The 21,807-nt window shown below is 41.4% G+C and overlaps 1 protein-coding gene across 1 annotated transcript in view; it reads right to left on the bottom strand.

The window, feature by feature from the left end:
• Window positions 252-21,807, bottom strand: part of RHOH (ras homolog family member H) — a 42,107-nt gene continuing 20,551 nt past the window's right edge. The window contains exons 2-3 of the mRNA XM_005681533.3: window positions 1,969-2,095; window positions 252-1,669 (exon numbers count right to left, since the gene is read on the bottom strand). Coding sequence (XP_005681590.1) covers window positions 878-1,453 — 576 coding nt within the window. The 5' untranslated portion in view covers window positions 1,454-1,669; window positions 1,969-2,095 and the 3' untranslated portion in view covers window positions 252-877. The remainder of the gene's footprint in view (window positions 1,670-1,968; window positions 2,096-21,807) is intronic.

Raw genomic sequence — 21,807 nt, 5'->3', positions numbered from 1 at the left:
AGCAGGCCAAGTGCAGCAGTCTCTGAAATGAAAGTAAGACTTCCCCACATCTGTTCCAAGCTCTGCTGCTATCACTTACGGCAGTCTGATTCTCTATCTGATAAATTTTCCTTCAATCTGTTTCAGTGAATGACAGAATACTTAGTGCATAATTGAAATTCTTTGGGTGAAAGGCAATACTATAAGAAATAGTTTTCTTCAATAATTACAGAGACATAAAATGACAGTCATTTAAAAATCATTAGGCAGTATTATAGTAATCTTATGTCATTTAACTGTATTTTATATATACAACTCTGAATAACAAATGAGTGGAAAATTAATTGCAAGGATCAGTTTACAGTGATTTTAAAATTGGTTACCTAATAAAATCTAACAGGCAAGTGTGATTTCAACAAAATTACTACTTAAGGTGAAAATGCTAACACTATGAACATACGTCAGAGCCCTGTAAGGTCATTTCACTCACACATCAGTTTGTGAGTAGGGAGGAAAAGACTTTCCAAGTGTGAAAACTAATTATATACAAATGCTGTTCATTTGTTATTATTTAAATAAACTGTGTCTTTAAATATGGTATTCTTTGGAAAACTCACTTCATTGTCCAAAAGTGCGGAGACCACTTTGGTTTTTGAATCAAAGAGGAAATAGTCATTACAGTGTCCCAAGGAATCTTCTAATTGTACTGGGCAAAGAGTTCATTCGTAGAGTACATATTATAAAAATATCCAGTGGCCAAGTCCCATCAACAACTGTACCCTGTAGTAAAAGCCAGTCAGGCCATGCCCAGAAAGAGCATCAGTCCTTTGCTGGCTTGCCTGCTCTCTCTGTCCCAGCTGGTCTTTGTGGTGAGTAAGTGGGATGAAGTCTCTGGGGTTTAGAGGATCTTGCACTCGTTGATAGAGAAGAACCTCCTTCTGTTGCGTCTCCTGGCTTGGTTGACAGCAGTTCGGACGGCACATTCAAATACCTGCTGGACGCCCCGGTTGCTGAGGGCCGAGCACTCCAGGTAGCCTTTGGCTCTCACATCCTGGGCCAGTCTCTTTCCTTCGATGGCATTGACACAGGAGGCCCGATGGGGCCCCACCTCCCGCTGGTCTGTCTGGGTGGCCACCACCAGCACGGGGGTGCAGGGCAGGTTGCTCCTGACTTCACCGATCCACTTGTTCTTCAGGTTCAGGAAGGAGTTGTGGTTGGCCACGGAATAGCACATCAGCACCACGTCTGCCTGCTGGTAGGACAGAGGGCGAATGCTCCTGAAGGCATCATTGCCAGCCGTGTCCCAGAGGCCCAAGCTGATTTGGATCCCATCCATGAAGACGTCTACACCTGTATTTTCATATACTGTAGGCTTATAGGCCTCAGGGAAAGTTTCCGAGGTGAAACGTACCAGCAGAGACGTTTTCCCCACAGCAGAGTCTCCCACCAACACACACTTGATGGAACTCAGCATCTTCGCAGCCCCAACTCCTAGTTACAAGTTCAGAATCCTGAGGAAGACAGCCCTCAGTGGGCTATTGAGACAAATGCCATTCGACACGGGGAAGGAGAGCCAGACGGCTTTGCGTTCTCAGGACCTCTGACAGCCGCTTGCAGGATGTTACTTTTTCTGAGCCATCCAAGGGAGACACACAGTCTACTCTGAAAGTATCCAAAGGCTGGTGTTCAACTGGAACAAGGAAGAGAAGTGGAGAAATTGAGTCTTTTTTCCCTTTTTTGATGACAGGGATCTTCCTCATTGACGAACAGATTAATGAGGGATCCCATCTCTGTGGAGCCACCCGACCCCGCTTGTCTAAGCCACTCTTACCCCAGCAGAGAAAACTTGAATCTGTTATACCCCAGCATTGGAACCCACAACTCCACCCAGTCAAAAAGCAGAAGCTGATTTGATCTCTAAAATCAGCCCAGCGATAAAAATACAAGCAGCTGCTCTAGCAGCAACATGAAAAAGACCTCAATAACAACCTGGTGTGAATGAGACGTGTTCAAACAGCTTTCTCTCTCTCTGGCCTTCTGCTCCAAGAAGTGAGGACCACAGCTGACAGAGGTCTCCGCCGCTTCAGTTTCTAATGGATCCCAGCCACTTTGGAAACTGCAAAAGAGAGCAATGCGATGAGCCTCAGATACTATGAGCACTTCCTTTCATTTATTGATTCATCAGCCAGTGTTTGATTTATGAGGGAATTTGTATTGAGGTCAGGAGAAGAAATCACCAAAACTTTTAAAATTTGCTGTGATTTTTCCCTTGAGGTGTTTCCAAAAACTGGCTACAAATGTAATGGAAAGGGCACTGTCCTTGGCATTTTCTGCATCTCAAGTCAGACTCCATTATCTATGCAATGATATGGCTTTGCTTAATCTGTAGCCCCAGTTTAGTCATCTGCAAGATTGTGATAAATGTAGGAACCACTTCTCAGAGATCTTGTGGGGATAAAATTGTTTCTCTCTTTTCTGGACAGCTACCTATATATCAGGAACTCTGCTAGGCTTCTGGTTAAACAAAATAACTTGCTTAAAAGCAGCTGTATTCGGTGCCTGTCACTTAAACAAGGCCACATAAATATGGCAGCATCTAAATTTCATGAAAGGGTCAAATAAATTCTCATTCACTGCAGATGAAAGAGCTCCAGACGATGAGATCACCCTGGAGACGGTATCCTGTCTGCTGAAGGACATCATCAAAGGCCAGCCCGGCTTCAGATGAGGGAAAGGTCTTTTGGGCCAAACTTCAAAGTAAAGGTTATTAATACAATCTGGGCTTATAACCTCCTCCACTGGCAGTCTTCATGACAGGTCACATGTAAAGTAATGTAAAACAGATCTATAGGATATGTCTGCTTCAAAACATAATTTTTAAAAATCACTCCTCTAAATTCAGACATTCCCCTCCAAGACATTTTTATCCTTGTCCACCTACAGTCTTTGTTTAATAAGACATAATAACCTTTACAGTTTTCCCTGGTAGCTCAACTGGGAAAGAATCTGCCAACAATGAAGGAGACCCCGGTTTGATTCCTGGGTCAGGAAGATCCCCCGAAGAAGGAATAGCTACACACTCCAGTATTCTTGGGCTTCCCTGGTGGCTCAGATGGTAAAGAATCCACCTGCAGTGTGAGAGATCTGGGTTCAATCCCTGAGTTGGGAAGATGCCCTGGAGGAGGGCATGGCAACCCACTCCAGTGTTCTTGCCTAGAGAATCCCCGTGAACAGAGGAGACTAGTGGGATACAGTCCATGGGGTCGCAAAGAGTCAGACATGACTGAGTGACTAAGCATAGCACAGCAGCCTTTACAAATGAGTTGATCACATAAAAAATTCACATGATTTTCACATATTCATTTTTACCACACATAAGCTGGGTAACATTGCACAAGTTACTTAACCTCTCTGAGCCTTGGTTTCTTCATAAAGATGAAAATAAGAAAGGCAATTTCTTGATGGAATTATTGTAACAGTTCAGTATAGGGAGAGTCTGCCTTAGCACAGAACATGGCACATGGAATCTATGGGCAGGCACCATATTTTCCAACTTCTACTACTGCTTATTTAAAATGCCAAATATTGAATGTAGGGGATGGGATGTCAGATACTCGGCCAGGCTTTGAAGACTCCACATCGGGTCATTCTCATACACCATGGTCCTGGACACTTCTTTGTCATCAGACCTTTGAGTAACGTCCCCTTAGGAGCTCCTTGGGTCTCAGACTTCAGCTCCTTAAACCTAAGGATGATTTAAATGAAGCAGTTGTGACCTCCTCATTACTGAGTCCAGTGTCGAGACTTAAGACATGTTTCAAGTTTGATGTTGACCCCAGTGTAGTAGGACCAGGACCAAGAAAAATATGCTTGTGTCAGGTATTTTGGTTATCAAATAATTTCTAAGAGATTGAATAAAGTCAAATTTCCTGAGTATATATCTACAAAAGGAAGTTGCTGAGGCAAAATTGTTAAGAATGCAGGCTCTAAAATCAGGTAGATATGGAACTGAATCTGAACTGACCAACTGATTACCATGAACTGAGAAGAGTTTCTTAACCTCCCTAAGCCTCAATTTCCCTCTTTGTAAAATGTGATGTGATAATATCTACCGAGTTGTTGAGAGTATTAAATGTGCTTAAATATATAAAATCCTTAGCATAGTACATCATGTAAACATACTGCAAGTACATAGTCACCACATAGAAAACACAATAAACAGTCCTTATTACTAAAATTATTGTTAAACAGGAATTACCTAGTATAATTATCAGTTCAGTTCAGTCGCTCAGTCACGTCCGACTCCGTGACCCCATGAACTGCAGCACGTCAGGCTTCCCTGTTCATCACCAACTCCTGAAGCTTGCTCAAACTCATATCCATTGAGTCAGTGATGCCATCCAATCATCTCATCAAATATAATAATAGGCAATTTTATATCATCAGTGGGGAATTCAAAGTAGCACTAAAAAGGTTTCTGTGGCAAAGAGTGCTCTAAGAGTCTTATACCCAGCTGTGACTACAATACATATATATTCTACAATATTCTTCTTGTAGCATATTGGAAAAGACCCTGACGCTGGGAAAGATTGAAGGCAGGAGGAGAAGGGGACAACAGAGGATGAAATGGTTGGATGGCATCACCAACTCAATGGACATGAGTTTGGCCTAGCTCCAGGAGCTGGTGATGGACAGGGAAGCCTCGCATGCTGCAGTACATGGAGTTAAAAGAGTTAAACATGACCGACCTAGCGACTGAACTGAACTGAGCATAAAAATAAACTATGATATGAGCAAAGAAATTTGTGCCTCGGCTTGGCCACTCAGAGAGCTCCGAAGACTCAGACTGGAGAAAAAAGCTCTATTCAGTCAAGTGACCTTTATTCCCAGGCAGTTCTGGCACTAAGAGGCACATCAAACCAGCTCTCAGGGCTTCAGTTTCCCAAATCATAAAGTGATTGGACAAGATTAGCTCTCTGCAGGACTATGGAAACTGAGGTCAAAGGAGAAAGCTTTATAGCCTGCAGCACACTTACAATTGCATAACTCTCCACTTTATTCCAGAGCAGCACTGTAGCAGCAAAGACAGATGACAAAACTTGATGACACGTGTAGCCTTTGGCAGATGGCTAAACATGGGTCTAGGAGAGGAGTAGTGGGAGGAGTTATGGTCTACACTGGAGCAACATCCTATACAGACATGATAGATCACCTTCAGATGATGCCCACACAGAACCACTACAGGTCACTACATAATGTGTGGAAGTTTGACTGGCTCGATTTCAGTGGAATTTCACCTGAAGAGAAAGTTTCTCCCCAAAGGAGCTCTGGGTGAAGAAAAATAGAACCAGGTTTTCAATGATATTTCACTAGTGGCTAATTGGCAGGGGTGCTCCAATTATATGTCAATCAATACGGCTGCTGCTGCTGCTGCTAAGCTGCTTCAGTCGTGTCCGACTCTGTGCGACCCCATAGATGGTAGCCCACAAGGCTCACCCGTCCCTGGGATTCTCCAGGCAAGAACACTGGAGTGGGTTGCCACTTCCTTCTCCAATGCATGAAAGTGAAAAGTGAAAGTGAAGTCGCTGTCTGTCCGACTCTTAGCGACCCCATGGACTGCAGCCTACCAGGCTCCTCCATCCATGGGATTTGCCAGGCAAGAGTGCTGGAGTGGGTTGCCATTGCCTTCTCCCAATCAATACAGAGGAGTTACCAAAAGCAACTTCAGATAGCATTGTGAATGACCCTTCTAGGACTTAAGTCAGATTGGAATTAACAAACCTTCAAGTCCAGAGCTTCTCGGGTCTCAGTAACCTCCCTCTCTCCTCTTTCCAAAGTTTCACAGAAAAGATGCCCTCCCCAGAGCCCCATGGTTCACACACAGAGATAGGAAAAGGGCAGGAAGGCTTCATCTTGCAAAGGCAATAGCATCTATCATAGCAAAGGCAGCTGCTGCTGCTAAGTCGCTTCAGTTGTGTCCGACTCTGAGAGGCAGACAAAAGGGAGGGCTTGGAGATGAAGCGTCCTGGTCCATTCCATCTTCTGGAGGGCTGTCTAGTAGGAAACCCTCGTTTCACTTTAGCCTCAGTTCTCATCCCAACTACCCACTCTCCACTATCATTCTTTCTTTAGACACATACTCTGTTTTCCAGGGAAGACTCACTCCTCCAACTTCTACCTCTTCTTGAAAAATCTTCTTTGATCACCTGACCAGCTGCTAGATCAGATATCCCCTCTGTGTTGCCATAATACCCCCCTGCACCTCCACCATCACTCTGCTCACATGGTTGGTCCTCCTGCACGTCTCCCTCACCTGAAAAACTGGAATGAGAGCTTTCTCACAGGGAGTTCATAAGGACCAGATGGAAATGACAACAAGCAATAGTCAATGCGTGCACTTTTATAAGACTTTGTACATCCAAGAATACCTCTTGATTGTCTTATGAGAAAGTTCCTTCATAATGATAGAGCATAAAAAATAATAATCTAAAAAAGACAACCAATGATAGACAATATAAAGTATTGCTTAGAAAAACAAAATAAAACTAAGATGAAATCATGACTCATTGACTAATAATTGTTACTGCACATTTTAGGTTATCTGGGCTTTGATTGAGGTGGCTTACTTCAAAATGCTGATGTACTCGGTCGCTCAGTCGTGTCCAAATCTTTGCGACCCAGTAGCCTGCCAGGCTCCTCTGTCCATGGGAATTCTCCAAGCAGAAATACCGGAGTGGGTTGCCATGCCCTCCTCCAGGGGATCTTCCCAACCCAGGGATCAAACCCAGGTCTCCCACACTGCAGATGGATTTTTTACCATCTGAGCCACCAGGGAAGCCAAAATACTGATAAAAACTCTTTTTTTTAAAAAAGATGAATCCATGGCAGCCATCAGCTGAGGATGGCCTGTCAATTACAGAGAATACATCTGAATGTCATCCTTCTTAAAAGAGTTCTGGGCAAAGGACCTGCTCTGGCAGCAGCCAATTCATTCATTAAGGAAATTGCTTCTGCCATGAATCCAGCACGCAGATGATTAGGAAATCATCATGCTTCTCAGTAACTCATCTCCTGCCAGCGCCTTCGCTCCATGTCCCTTGCCAGCCCACAGCCTGGCAGGGACAGCACAGCAAGAGCAGGCCCTGCTGGGGGTGGATGAATGAATCCAAGTATGGGGAGTTAGCAGTGGGGGCTGGTGCTTCATTTCATTTTGTTTTCTTCTGGGAAAAGAGAATGAATTCAAAAATTTTAAGTAACTTCATAGAGGAAAAATAGAGTCACTTTTAAACTTTCTCAATCCAAATTCTCACTCAGTTTTCATTCACTGGTAAATATATACTTTATATATCTTCTAAACATTGTTTTCAACATAAAATTTTTTCTATGTTCAACAGTCTACTACTTGCCAGGTTTTAACTAAATAGTTTTCCATTGTTTCAACAATTCATAACTACATAGCCACTTCCCACTATTAGCAGTCTTTGAATTAGTTTCAGTATTTCACAGTCATGAACAAGTGTTATTTTATATATTAAATATATATGCATTTATGGAAATAATGTTTATGTGGAACAATTTTCTTGGGGAATATATTCATAAATGTGGCATTAATGGATCAATGAGTTCATTTTGTGACTTTTATTTACATCATTAAACATCTTCTAGGGGCTGTATATAGTATTCATCAGCTGTTTTATTCTTTTTTTTTTTTTTTTTAAGGCAGTTGTCTGGGGCTTCTTGTGGCAGGCACTGTATCAATCCTAATAGCATGATAGTGAGCAAGCTGGCTGCTGTCTTCATGGAGATCTACATTTCAGAACTGCAGAGACTTCAGGGGGTTGAGAATCCTGCCTACAGTCACTCTTCAAAGCAATGGCAGAGACAAAGTTAGACCTAAACAGAGGATGACCCCAAAGCTGCAGCAGCTCCTCGTGTCACCCACACCCCACAATTCCCATTGCCCAATCCAAGGCATTGCAATTAAAACCAAGTTTCCTAAGCAATCCCAGTTCCAAGATAGTTTTTCTGGCCATCCTTCCAGCCAGGTCCCTACTCCGGTTCTACTCCTACAGACGAGCTCTTGATATTTACAAGAAGTGTGCTGTGTCTTGATCTGGAAGCTAGTTCCACAAGTGTGTTCAGCTTGTGAAAATTTCTCCGGCTGCAGACCTACGATATGTTTACTTTTCCGTACAAAGGTTAAACTTCAGTAAAAAAGTATTTTTTAAAAAGTAAGGTTACTGCTGAATTCCCTGGTGGTACAGTGGTTAAGAATCCGCCTTGCAGTATAGGAGAGATAGGTTCAATCCCTGACCCGGAAGGATCCTACATGCCTCGAGACAACTAAGCCAGTGTGCCACAATTACTGAGACTGTATGCTGTAACTACTGAAGACTGGGCACTTAGAGGCTGTGCTCTGCAACAAGAGAAGCCACCACAATGAGAAGACCATGACCCGCCACTGGAGAGGAGCCCCTGCTCACCACACTCAAGAAAGCCCACACACAGCAACAAAAACCCAGCACAGCCAAAAATAAATAAATAAATAATTTTAAATATAAATAAATAAAAATAAGGTTACGCCTTTACAAGAGATTATCTTCTGGAGGAGTATTTTATCATAAATTTTTCATCTTGCAAGATGTTCATTTCACTAAATCTCTACTACTACTGTCTTAGTAGTAGTAGTAGTTACCTGCTGAGTTTTGTCTGACTCTTTGCGACCCCATGGACTGTAGCTCACCAGGCTCCTCTGTCTGTGGGATTCTCCAGGCAAGAATACTGGAGTGGGTTACCATTTCCTTCTCCAGAGGATCTTCTCAACCCAGAGATCCAACCCAGGTCTCCGGCATTGCAGGCAGATTCTTTACCATTTGAGCTGCAGGGAAGTGGTAATTCTCAACTGTACTTCAGTAATTCCGCTTTGCGTATTTCCAATTGCCACAAATAAGGATTAAATTCCTCTTCCAAGTCACAAAAGGAAATCACTTTCAAATCAGTTTATTTTTATACACAGATAATCTGTATTCCAAATGGATTTTATTTTGAAACTTTGCTTGCAAGATAGTTTGTGGCTTTTATTATGTGTTCTCCAGAATGTATTTAAGCAGTATTTACATTTCCAAACTTAAAGCCTATGTAATCCCATTACAGTTTAATTAAAATGGATTGTCACCAATCCCTGAGTCCTCTTCAAACCCAGAGCCCTGTCCCTCTGACCCCATACCAAGCAGGGACCATGGCACCCTTCCCCTCTTCTGTCCCACCCACCCTGCCCTGAATGGCCCATGCCACTCATAGGAACATAATAATTGGATTCTCACCACAGGTCTAGAGTTTTCAATTTGGTCCAAGTTTAGACTCAAAAACAAGGCAAGCCAGCCAGGCAACTGTCCAGAGCACCCTTAAAAACACTAGAATCTCATCTCAAAATTTACATGATGGGAAAGTGTAGTTACTGCAACCTCTCTTAAAGCAGTTGGAAGGAATTTTCTGAAAAACTGCTTGGAGTTGAGGGTGGAACCCCTACAAGACATGCTCAAGGAAAGGTCACCTGGTCTCTACTGTTGCTGTTTAGTCCCTAAGTTTGTCTGACTTTGTGACCCCATGGACTGTAGCCCACCAGACTCTTCTGTCCGTGGGATTTCCCAGGCAGAACACTGGAATGGGTTGCCATTTCCTTCTCCAGGGGAATCTTCCCAACCCAGGGATCAAATCTGCATCTCCTGCTTGGCAGGCAGGTTCTTTAGCACTGAGCCACTTGGGAAGCCCAAAGGCTTTCTAACAGATCCAAATTTCATTTACTGAAGGACTCATGTTTTCTCAGTTGGGCATGCACATATGGGGCCCAAGGTGAACTATTGAAGCAAAAAAAAAAAAAAAAAAAGGAAAGAGGCAGGTACAAGTATGTTTAACCATTCTAGAAAGTAACAATGCTGTAAAGCACAGTTGTCAAAGCATGGCTAAACTGCAGGTCAAACTCACCATCTGCTTTTGTATGGCCCACGAGTTAAGAATGGTTTTTACATTTTTTAATGGTTAAAAAATATTAAAAGAACAATACTTCATGATATGTGCATATCATATGAAGTTCAAAGTTCCATGTCCATAAATAACTTTGTATTGGAACATAGCCATGCTCTTTCATTTACAAATTTTCTATGCCATCTTTCTTGCTACAATTCAATGTTACAATGGAAATTTTATGGCCCACAAAGCCTAAAATATTTACTATCTGACCTTTTGCAGAAAAAGTTTGACAACTCTTGCTAAATAAAAAGAGGCAATTCAGAGTAAGAAGGAGAGCACAGACTCTTGAATTCAGGCAAGCTTGTGTTTGACTTCAACATCTGCTGCTTCCTGTGTGATCTTGGGTGAATTATTTAGCTTCTCTAAGCTTTAGTTCCTTTGTAAATAGAGGCAGTATAGCACAGTGATTAAGACGATGGACTCCACCCATTCAGCCTTCAAAGTCGCTAAGCCTTAGCTTCTCTAACTGTAAATAGGCAATACTGACAGTACCTGTCATACAAGGTTGCTGTATGGGATTAAATGGATTAGGGACCCCCCTCCAGTACTTTTGCCTGGCAAATCCCATGGACAGAAGAGCCTGGTGGGCTGCGGTCCATGGGGTCGCTAAGAGTCGGACACGACTGAGCAACTTCACTTTCACTTTTCATTTTCATGCATTGGAGAAGGAAATGGCAACCCACTCCAGTGTTCTTGCCTGGAGAATCCCAGGGACGGCAGCAAGCACATAGAAGGGTACCTGGCACAGACTGCTATAGAAGTATTTACTGTTATTATTATTTATCCTGAATGGTTGTTGTAAGATTATTAGAGATAGTTGGCAGGCAGGCCCAAAGTAAGATGATTGTGAGGCCCAAGAGGGGGTCTGGAGGGAGCCACTGGCAAACAGGAAAGGCTGGAGGAGAGACTAGTTTGTGAGACAAGGGGAAAGTGAGGTATTTCAGATTGGGGTGCCAGAGAGATTCCAGGAGAGCTGAGGGGGCTGTGGCCACATCACAAGGAATGAGAATGTATGGGCAGGGAAGGATGGCAGCAAGGAGAGTTCCTATTCTTCCACTAACTTTGACACAAAATATTAAGTTACACACATATTCTCATTTATGTTGTTTATAATGGGGAAAAATTATTCAAGAATAGGTGGTTTGGGACTTCCCTGGCAGTCCAGGGGTTAAGAATCTGCCTTGCAGTGCAGGGGATGTGGGTTAAATCCCTGGTCAGGAAACTAAGATCCCATATGCTGTGAGCAACCAAGTCCACACACAGCCACTAGTGAAGCCTACGCGCCACAACTAGAGAGTTTGTGTGCTGCAACAAAGACCCCAAACGTCACAACCAAGACCCGATGCAGCCGAACAAATAAACGTGCTTTTTAAAAAATAGAACAGCTGGTTCTTGGATAAACTAATTAGTTTATTCCTACAATCCACATCCTTTAAAATAGCAGAGTATAAGTGCATTAACTGACACAGGAAAAGGGTCCCTAAGCTGAATGACATAAAGTTAGTGTTTGTTACTCAGTCCGACTCTGTGTGACCCCATAGACTGTAGCCCACCAGGCTCCTCTGTCCATGGAATTCTCAAGGCAAGAATACTGGAGTGGGTAGCCATTCCTTTCTCCAGGGGATCTTCCCGACACAGAGATCGAAACTTTGTCTCCTGTGTCTCCTGTATTGACAGGTGGGTTATTTACCACTAGCACCACCTGGGAAACCCCCACCCCCATGGAAGCAGCTTTCAAAATATGAACAGTATGATTCCAAAATATGCACAGTTATGAAAAACTGTATGAAAAGCAGTATATACCAACATGTTAAGATGAAATGTCTATATTCCTGGAATTATAGCTGATTCTCATTTTCTTCTCCTTGCTTCTGTGCATTTTAAAATAAAATTAAACATGAGTTATGTGTAAAGTTTTGAAGTGCTTTGTATGTGTTCCTTTGTTTTTTAGGTTTTAGACTTGAAAGGACGGAAAAGACTGATCTGAGGTCCCTTGAGGCAAGAGAATGTTTATGACTCCCATTAGTGTCTGAAGACAAGAATTCTCTATATCTGAACAGCCGAATTTGTTTAAAATTCCTAGAAGCACTATCTCTGGCTTCTGTTTTTTTGTTTGTTTTTCTTTCCAGGATAGGAAAGAAGACAAGCTAAGCTGCGTGTGCTATGCCTATTCTCGAAAATGCCCTAAGCCACTCGTCTCTCTTTTTCTCCTTACGAGAGAATTTTTAATAGTATATGTGTGCGTGTGTGCTCAGTCACGCAGTCATGTCCGTCTCTTTGTGACTCCATGGAAGGTGACCCATGGACGTCCATGGGATTCTCCAGGCAAGAATACTGGAGTGGGTTGCCATGCCCTCCTCCAGGGGATTTTCCCAACCCAGGGATCGAACCCAAGTCACTTACATCTTTCACTTTGGCAGGCAGGTTCTTTACCACTAAGCGCGAACTGGGGAGCCCCTTATATATGTACAAAATACATGTGTGTGTTAGCTGCCCAGTCATGTTATGTGTGTGTGTGTGTGTGTGTGTGTGTGTGTGTGTTAGTTGCTCAGTCATGTCTGACTCCGCAACCCCACAGACTATAGCCTACCAGGCTCCTCTATCCATGGAATTCTCCAGGCAAGAATACTGGAGTAGGGTACCATTCCCTTCTCCAGGGAACTTCTCAATCCAGGGATCAAACTCGGGTCTCCTGCATTGCAGGCAGATTCTTTACTGTCTGAATCACCAGGGAATCCCATGTATGTGTATTTTTGGTAGCACCATGTGGCTTGTGGGATGTTAGGATTATAGGTCCCCAATCAGGAATTAAACATGGGCCCTCAGCAAGTTCTGAGAGCTCGAAGTCCTAACCACTGGACCACCAGGGAAATTCCATCCTTCCTGTATTTTTTAAATATTTAAAGAAGTTTGAATATGGCCTGGGTATTTGATGACATTAAGGAACTCTTGCTAATTTTGTTAGGTGATAATCACATTGTGGTTGTATACATTTTTTTAAAGTTCTTATCTGACAGGTGAGATGAATATGATGTCTGGGATTTATTTTAGATTATCCCAGAAAAGGGCAAAAAAGTAAGGATGATGGATGAAATAAGACTGGGACAATATTGAGAACTGTTAAAGTCGAATGATGGTATATGGGGGTAGTTTTAGTCTAGTCTCACTATCTTCATATATGTTCAAAATTTTTCACGATAAAAGTTTTAAAGGGTAGGATCTTTTGTTTTCTATAGCATTTTGTCCAAGCTGTGGTTTCATTCTCATATTTAGCTTTAGAGAGAATACAGAAAAGCATCACTAAAAAATAAAAAGTATACTTTGTGCCACAGTGACTTATTCAAGTATTTGAAGGAAAATTGATCCATCAAATAACAGATTACATAAACGTAGGCAGTGCAGAGGCTTAGAACCTGCCTCCTGGTGGAAGGGAGACAGAGGAGGAAAAGCCATGCCCAGGTGAGGAGGAAAAGCCATGCCCAGGTGAGCATTCCCAGCCAAGTCATAAAAAGAGAGCCTTCAACTTCAAGTACAAGCTCCACCTGCATCTCAGTACATCATCACCACCTGTCTCTGGGAAGCAAAGGCCATGTCTAGAAAATACTCTAGCCAAAGGATACTCTTGAAGTTACTTTGAGGTTACCTGTACTTCCCAACTGGTATAACTATGTTCACCAACTTCCCTTGGCCCTCCTTGCTCCAGTTCTGCAGAATTAGCTCTTTGCAAGAATGCAAACAGTAATAATGAAAAGAACTTTTAAAAAGAAAGAAACTCAAGAGTGAAAATGGACTACTCACATAAAACCAGATGACAAATCAAAGTAACTCTGAATGTGAGGCAGACCCTCCCTGCTGGGGTCTTTTTTGTCTGAAAAGGTGAAGGGGCAGTGAGGAGTTTCTACTTTTAGATTTTATGTTTCCTCCTTAAAGTGGTTCTGATCTTTACTTACTTGGAAAATATGAAATCTACCTGATATCTAAGTAGACTCCACCAAGCCCAAAATACCTCCCAGCTCTAAAGCATCATCTGTAACAAAGAAAACCCTCACATCCTTGGGTTCCCCCATCCCCCACACCGGAACTACCACCACCACCACCACCACCACCTCCATCATTCAACACACATATTCAAACCATTAGTGGTAACAAATTTCCTCCCTTATTTGCTGATCCAAGCAGACTGAAGATGTCCTCCTCACTCTGACTTACTTTTCCCCTCATTTTCTCTGGATCATCTCTGCATTCTTTTTTTTCCCCTGATAAAAAAGTAGTTCATCCACATTATGGAACATTTGAAAAGTACTGAACCATCTAAATGATCTAAAGGAGAAAAGCAACTACCACCTAAAACCAAAAGCTGCAAGAAATTAGTGTACCTTTTCCTGTTTCGTTTTTTCAGTGTGCTTTTTTTTTTTTCAAATCTAATATCATACTTTATATTCAGCTGGGCATTTTGCTTTTTATTTAACATTTACATCGTTAATATTTCTTATGTTAAGATTCTTCAAACATAATTTTAATGACTGTCATACTTCATTATACAACTGTAGCATTATTTATTTAAGCAATTGACTATTATTTAAATTACTTCTAATTTTTACTGTAGTAACACTGAGTGAACATTTAAAAATAAATTTGTACAAATATACAATTATTTCTTTAGTATAAATAGATATGAGCACAATTACTAGAATAAGAAAGATGAAAAACTTGGATCAATTTGTACCCTACAGTTGTATATGAATATGTTCATTTCATCACACAACCATCACTGGGGGTAACAGTTGCCAGTTAGATCTGTTTTCATTTGCATTTCATTTATGGCTAGTGAAAATTAATATTCATCTTTTATTGACCACACATTTTTCTCCTTTCATAAGTCACTTACTTTGCCTACTTTTCTAGTAAGGTAGCCATCATTTCTTAAATGATGATTTTTAAAAATCTTTTTGAGATTAAGGATATTAATCCTTTCTTGTTTAAATACATATATAGCAATTTTTCCTTATATGTTTTTGTGTCCATGAATTCTGAGAACTTCCCAAACTCCTGGTACTCCCCCATCATTGAGCAACCACTAAATAGAATGTGAAATAGTAGGTCCTCTGATTGTGGAAAGAAACTTAGCACGATTAGATACCTGAAAGGTCATCTAGTTCAACCCACTCATTTTCCCATGAGGAAACCAAGGCCCTGAGACAAGTGGTTCAGTTACTGGAGGCTGACTTGAAGCCCAGAAACCGAATCACTGAGTCAGCACTCTTTCCATCTACACTGTACTTTTCCAAATATGTATATCTACATTTTATATCCCATACTTAATTTCAATCTTAAAATGTAAACCCATATAGATAGATCAATAATTCAAATAGGTGGCTTTTTACTCAAAAGATAACTGCCAGTTTTAATATAAAACTCATTTTCAAACAGATGTTCTCTTCCTCATCAACTTTCTTTGAGAGACTGATCATCTCTCTTCCGGGGCAATAATTAAGGCTTCCAGCATCTTCTAGAATTAGGGTAAACCCTTAATTTACAGATTGTTCAAACTATAAAAGAAGGTATTCTGTCTTGGAAATTTATCCCAGAGCTCTGCATGGAATGAGGTGACTTAGTTTCAGTTTCAAAGTATAAAATGGGTAATATTACATCATTTGCACAGAGCCTGGGTTGTGGAGTCCAGATCTTGGTTAGATTTTCATCTTCATTGCTGACTAATAGTAACCTCCCGCATGTCACATAACCAGAACTGTAAGATGTGGATAATAGTGCAGAGTTCGAAGGATTTTTTAAGGCAATTAAAAAATTCTATCTCCCATGCCTAGCGGCACACCTGACTATTAGGTAAATAAATGTGAAGTGAAAGTTACTCAGTCGTGTCTGACTCTTTGTGACCCCATGGATTATACAGTCCATGGAATTCTCCAGGCCAGAAAACAGGAGTGGGTAGCCATTCCTTTCTCCACGGGATCTTCCCAACCAAGGGATCAAACTCAGGTCTCCCAAATTGCAGGCGGATTCTTTACTAGCTGAGCCACCAAGGAAGCCCAAGAACACTGGAGTGGGTAGCTTATCCCTTCTCCAGTAGATCTTCTTGATCCAGGAATCGAACCAGGGTCTCCTGCATTGCCGGCAGATTCTTTACCAACTGAGCTACTAGGGAAGCCATTAGGTGAATAAGGATAACAATAATCTCATGGTATTTAGCATTGGTCAGATACTGTTTGAAGTACTTTATGAAAATTAACTCATTCATCATCACAATAATATTATGTGTAAGGTACCACTGTGGTTATTTTACAGCTGGGGAAACTAAAGCACAGAGAAGTAAGGTAATTTGCCCAAGAGAACAAGCTAGTGAGGAGGGCTTGCCTCCAAGTCCATTCATAGAGCCATCTCTACCTCCCCTCCCTCTGTCTCTCATTTGGGGCAAGTCTGTCTTTGCCATCTTGATGAAACTAAGCAATCTGCTATGACCTGACGTTGGTGTGCCCCTAAAATTCAGATTGAATTAATTGACACCTAACCCCCATGATGATAGTAATACGAGGTAGGGACTTTGGGAGGTGACTAGGCCATGTGAGTGGAACCCTCATCAATGGAATTACTGTCATTATTAAAGAACCCCAGAGAGCTCATTTGTCCCTTCCATCATATGAGGACACACTGAGAAGGCACCGTCTAAGAATCAGGAAGCAAGCCCTCATTAGACATCATATTCACGAGAGACATCATCTTAGACTGTTCAACCTGTGAAAAATAAATTTCTCTTGTTTACAAACTGCATAGTCTGTGGCATTTTGTTATAGCAGTTCAAACAGACTAAGATACAATCCTAAAATAAAAGCAGGAGGTGAGGTGGTAGACTCAGAAAGATATTTTTCAGCTGGTGGGTGATTTCTTTCTTACTACGGGCCTGGTTTCTAACAACATATGAAAGATTTCTCCCTTAAGCAGTCACTTTCACACACCACTGGAAGATGTACGGAAGAACACCATCTTTGTAGAAGGCAATTTGACAGAATCCAGCAGCACATTTATTGTTTTTGACACTTGGAGCTGATCATTTTTTAACCTCTTTCATCTACATGGCAAAATTCGTTTCAAAATAATGTATTAGAGTCAGGAACAATCATTTTTTTCCTGATTCATTCTTTAACTTTAAAATAAACAAGTAACAGTTTATAACAAAGATAAATTTCAATTTTTAAAGTATTATCAAGTGCAGTAAAATATTTTGTGTATGAACTAAAACTTGTAATTATCAATCAGAAATATTATACTCTGCAATTTGTGCTCTATCACTGTTTAAATCTAAACACAAAACTCTAAAAAGTCACAGAGAATAGCAGAATTAAAGTTAATCAAGTTCTGTTTCATATTCATATTCATCATTGTGCTATCATTCTTTAGTTCTCATCTACTGTTTAGGAGTTAGGAATACACAGTGCCACAGGCAACCACAATATATCCTTGAAGTCAGATCTAATGGAATCCATACACTCCCCTAAGCACTAACTCTGTCACTGCCAGTAGCTATCAAAATTTTAAATGCATATACCTTTTAACCCAACAATTCCAGTTCTTTAAATGCATTGTTTTGTTGTGCCTATACAAGTAGTGAAGATATATGTGCAAGAATTTTATTGCAGCATTATTCACAATAGCAAAAAAAAGAAAAAAAAAAGAACTGAAAATAACTAAAATTTCCATCATAAGTCAGTGGTTAAATTAATCCTGCCATATCCATTCGATGAAATCCAATACAGCATTAAAAAGAATTAGGATAGGAGTGGGGGTGAAACAGGTGAAGGGGATTAAGAGGTGCAAACCTCGAGTTATAAAACAAATCACAGGAATGTGATACTAAGTAGAACAATGGTCAACAATATCGTAATATGGTCAACTTTATATGGGGACAGATGGTTACCAGACTTGACTCATGGTGGGGATCACTTCACAATGTATGCAAATATCAAATCACTATGTAGTACACTTGAAATTAACATAATATTGTGCTGCTGCTGCTAAGTCGCTTCAGTCGTGTCCGACTCTGTGCGACCCCATAGATGGCACCCCACCAGGCTCCCCTGTCCCTGGGATTCTCCAGGCAGGAACACTGGAGTGGGTTGCCATTTCCTTCTCCAATGCATGAAGGTGAAAAGTGAAAGTGAAGTCGCTCAGTCGTGTCCGACTCTTCGCGACCCCATGGACTGTAGCCTACCAGGCTCCTCCGTCCATGGGATTTTCCAGGCGAGTGTACTGGAGTCGGGTGCCACTGCCTTCTCCCAACATAATATTGTACTTCAACTATATTTTGATTTTAAACAAGAATTAGGTTTTCCTTGTATGTACTGCACAAGAAGAATACCCATGAGATATTAGTAACTTTAAAAAAAGCAGTTGAACAATTCATTAAAGAATCTCATTTATATAGAAAAAGAAATCTACAAGTCTGGTCTGAAGCCCCTGAGTGTCCAGAATGGCCAGAACGGCATTAGGATAGGAGTAGGGGTGAAAGAGGTGAAGCGGATTAAGAGGCACAAACCTCTTAAAAGGTACCATGGGTACAACGGGTCTATGCAGAGGAAAAGTATCTGTGCAGTGGTGGACACAATGAGGCTTACTATGAATTCCAGTCATCCAATACATGTCCCTCTACAGATAAACTGTACTAAGGGCACAGCAGTTACTCCCTGGTGGTAGTTTAGTCACTAAGTCATGTCCGACTCTTGCGACCCCATGGACAGAGGAGCCTGGCAGGCTACAGTCCTTAGGATTCTCCAGGCAAGAATACTGGAGTGGGTTTCCATTTCCTTCTCCAAGGGATCTTCCCAAGTAATCGAACCCAGGTCTCCTGCATTGTAGGCAGATTCTTTACCAACTGAGCTACAAGGAAAGCCCAGTTACTCCCTAAATTGGCTAAAGGAGAAGAGGAACAAAGAGGAATAACCTAAGAACACAGGTTTGTACAGCCTGTCTTAGGTTTTTTAAAATCCCCTTTTGGGATATCGATGTTTATACTTCCCATACTGATTATATTGCAGCTATAATACACAACAGTGGGATTAACTGTCTCCTTAGATGCTCAACTTCTGATGGAGGTCTCACAGAATCTGGGAGAAACAACTTCCTAATTAATGAACCTGAAACTATCAAGATAGTCCAGAGCAAAATTATTCTTTTAACTGTTTATTGCTTATGCATATATAATGTTCTATTAAGTTCCAAATCCATAGAAGTCTGAAAACAGATGACAGGATATCTGACTTTAATTGCCTTTAAATTAGGAATTCTTTTAAGGAGCTTAATGGGGACAGAAGATAATAAAGAAAATGTTAATATAGTTTAGCTTAGGCCTAGAGGTTTTTTGTTTTTGAAAAAAGTTTTTTCCTATTTTGTTAATGACTCTGACCCTCACTTCTTTGTTAAGGTTTTCTCTATAGAAGAAATGAATTCTTAGGAAGAAGTAATGAGATGGCCATGGAAAGGTAGCCAGTATGGCTGTTCTTCATCATAATAAGGCCCCATATAACTGAGATCTTAGAGAAAAAAATTCTAAATTAGAGAGAAAAGAAGCAACCTTCTGCATACAAATGATCTCATGCACAGCTTCCTCCCAGAAAAAAAATTAAAGTTTAAATGGACAAATGCCATAATAAATGCAAAATGCCAAGAGAATGCTGAGGCCAGAGTGCTTAAATCTTCCAGGATGGTGGGGGTGGAAGAGGCAGAAAGGAGTGACATTTGAGATAGGTCTTGCAGAATGGGGGAGAAAATGGGATTGGTGGACAGCATCCAGAGAGAAGTGGCCAGTGTCCAGGTGTGCACAGAAGGGTTTGTGTAACTGGAGGGCAGAAAGTCAGCTTTTGAGACTGAAGCACAGGAGGGAGACCATTTTTAAAGGGACACTGAAGCCAATTTGTAAATGGCTCATTTCTGCATGGCAAGTATAAAATAACCTCCTTCCACCATCTCTCATTACCTTTCTTCTCTTCCTCAGCCCCACTTCACCAAGCCATTGCTGCCTCCGGATTGTGTAACAGCCCCCAACTCTCCCTACCTTTTCTGACTTCCCTTGTGGCTCAGTTGGTAAAGAATCTGCCTGAAATGTGGGAGACCTGGGTTTGAATCCTAGGTTGGGAAGATCCCCTGGAGAAAGGAAAGGCTACCCATTCCAGTATTTTGGCCTGGAAAATTCCATGGACTGTAAAGTCCAAGGGGTCGCAAAGAGTCAGACACAACTGAACAACTTTTACTTTCACTTTCAATCTTAAGTGTGCTACTCTGGTCTCCTGAAATACCTTCTTCCCTGCTCTGACTCTTCCTGGTAAAATTCTGCCTGTCCCAGAGCCCAGCTCAGATGCCACCTCCTCTGGGAGGCCTTCCTGAAACTCCTCACAGGCATTATTTTTCTCCCTTATTTGAGCTCACGTGTAATCTTTGAGTGTAATCTTATGTTTACCTTTTGAATACTTAATACATGTCTACTGTAAAATTCAAAGAGGACAAAAGTGAAAAATACATCTCCCTCCTCTGCCTGCCCTCCAGGGCCTCAGGCCATTTTCCCAGAGACAACTACTATATGAAGTTTTTTATGCATTTTCTCAAAGCTATTACATTATGACATGTATTCACAAACATACATGTATGAATGAATATGTGTAATTATGACATACATTTGCTCTTTTTTTTAATATACAAACTATAGCATACTATTCTTTACTCCCTGGTGCTTTTCTCAATTAATTTTTTCTTTATCAGCAGATTTTCAGGCAATACCTCAAAGATATGGTGGATTTGGATTCTAGACCACCACAGTAAGCAAATATTGCAATAAAGTGAGTCATATGAATTTTTTGGTTTCCCATTGCATATTAAAGTTACACTTCAGTTCAGTTCAGTTCAGTCACTCAGTATGTCCAACTCTTTGCAACCCCATGAATTGCATAACGCCAGGCCTCCCTGTCCATCACCAACTCCCAGAGTTCACTCAAACTCATACTGTAAGTCTGTTAAGTGTGCAATAGCATTATGTCTAAAAGCAATGCACATGCCTTAACCAAAAAATAATTTATTGCTAAAAGATGCTAACCATCATCTGAGCCCTCATCAAGTCATAAACTTTCTATTGATGGAGAGTCTTCCCTCATTGTTGATGGCTGCTGAGTGATTGGGGTGGTAGTTGCTGAAGGTGGGGGCAGCTGTGGCAGTTTCTTAAAATAAGACAAAAATGAATTCTGCCACATGGATGGGCTTTTCCTTTCATGAACAATCTCTTTGTACCATGCAATGCTGTTTTACCTACAGTAGAACTTCTCTCAAAGTTGGAATCAATGCTTTTAAACCCTGCTGTTGCTTTGAGAGCAAATGTTAGTAGAGAAGAGCATGGAGGGGCAGATGTTTCAACCTTCCTGCCTCTGATACCCTTTCTCGACTTTTCTTCTCACCTGTCTTTGACTGTCTTTCCTTTTCCACCTCCTACCTTGACACAGAGGCTTGCATGCTCAATTATATCCAACTCTTTTGTGACCCCATGGACTATATATAGCCCACCAGGCTCCTCTGTCCATGGAATTTTCCGGGCAAGACTACTGGAGTGGGCTGCTGCTTCCTTCTTCATGGGATCTTCCTGACTCAGTGATCGACCCTGCGTCTCCTGAGTCTCCTGAACCGGCAGGCAGATTCTTTGGGAAACCACCCGTGATGCAGAGGCATGGGCACTAAAAAGCCTTCAGCCCTGGCACATTTGCCAAACAAAGCATGGGGGGCCCTGACAGGTGTCTGATTTCAAGACAG

The sequence above is a fragment of the Capra hircus genome, chromosome 6 (assembly GCF_001704415.2).
Source record: "Capra hircus breed San Clemente chromosome 6, ASM170441v1, whole genome shotgun sequence".
NCBI lineage: Eukaryota > Metazoa > Chordata > Mammalia > Artiodactyla > Bovidae > Capra > Capra hircus.
This window is presented reverse-complemented; position numbering and strand designations above follow the sequence as displayed.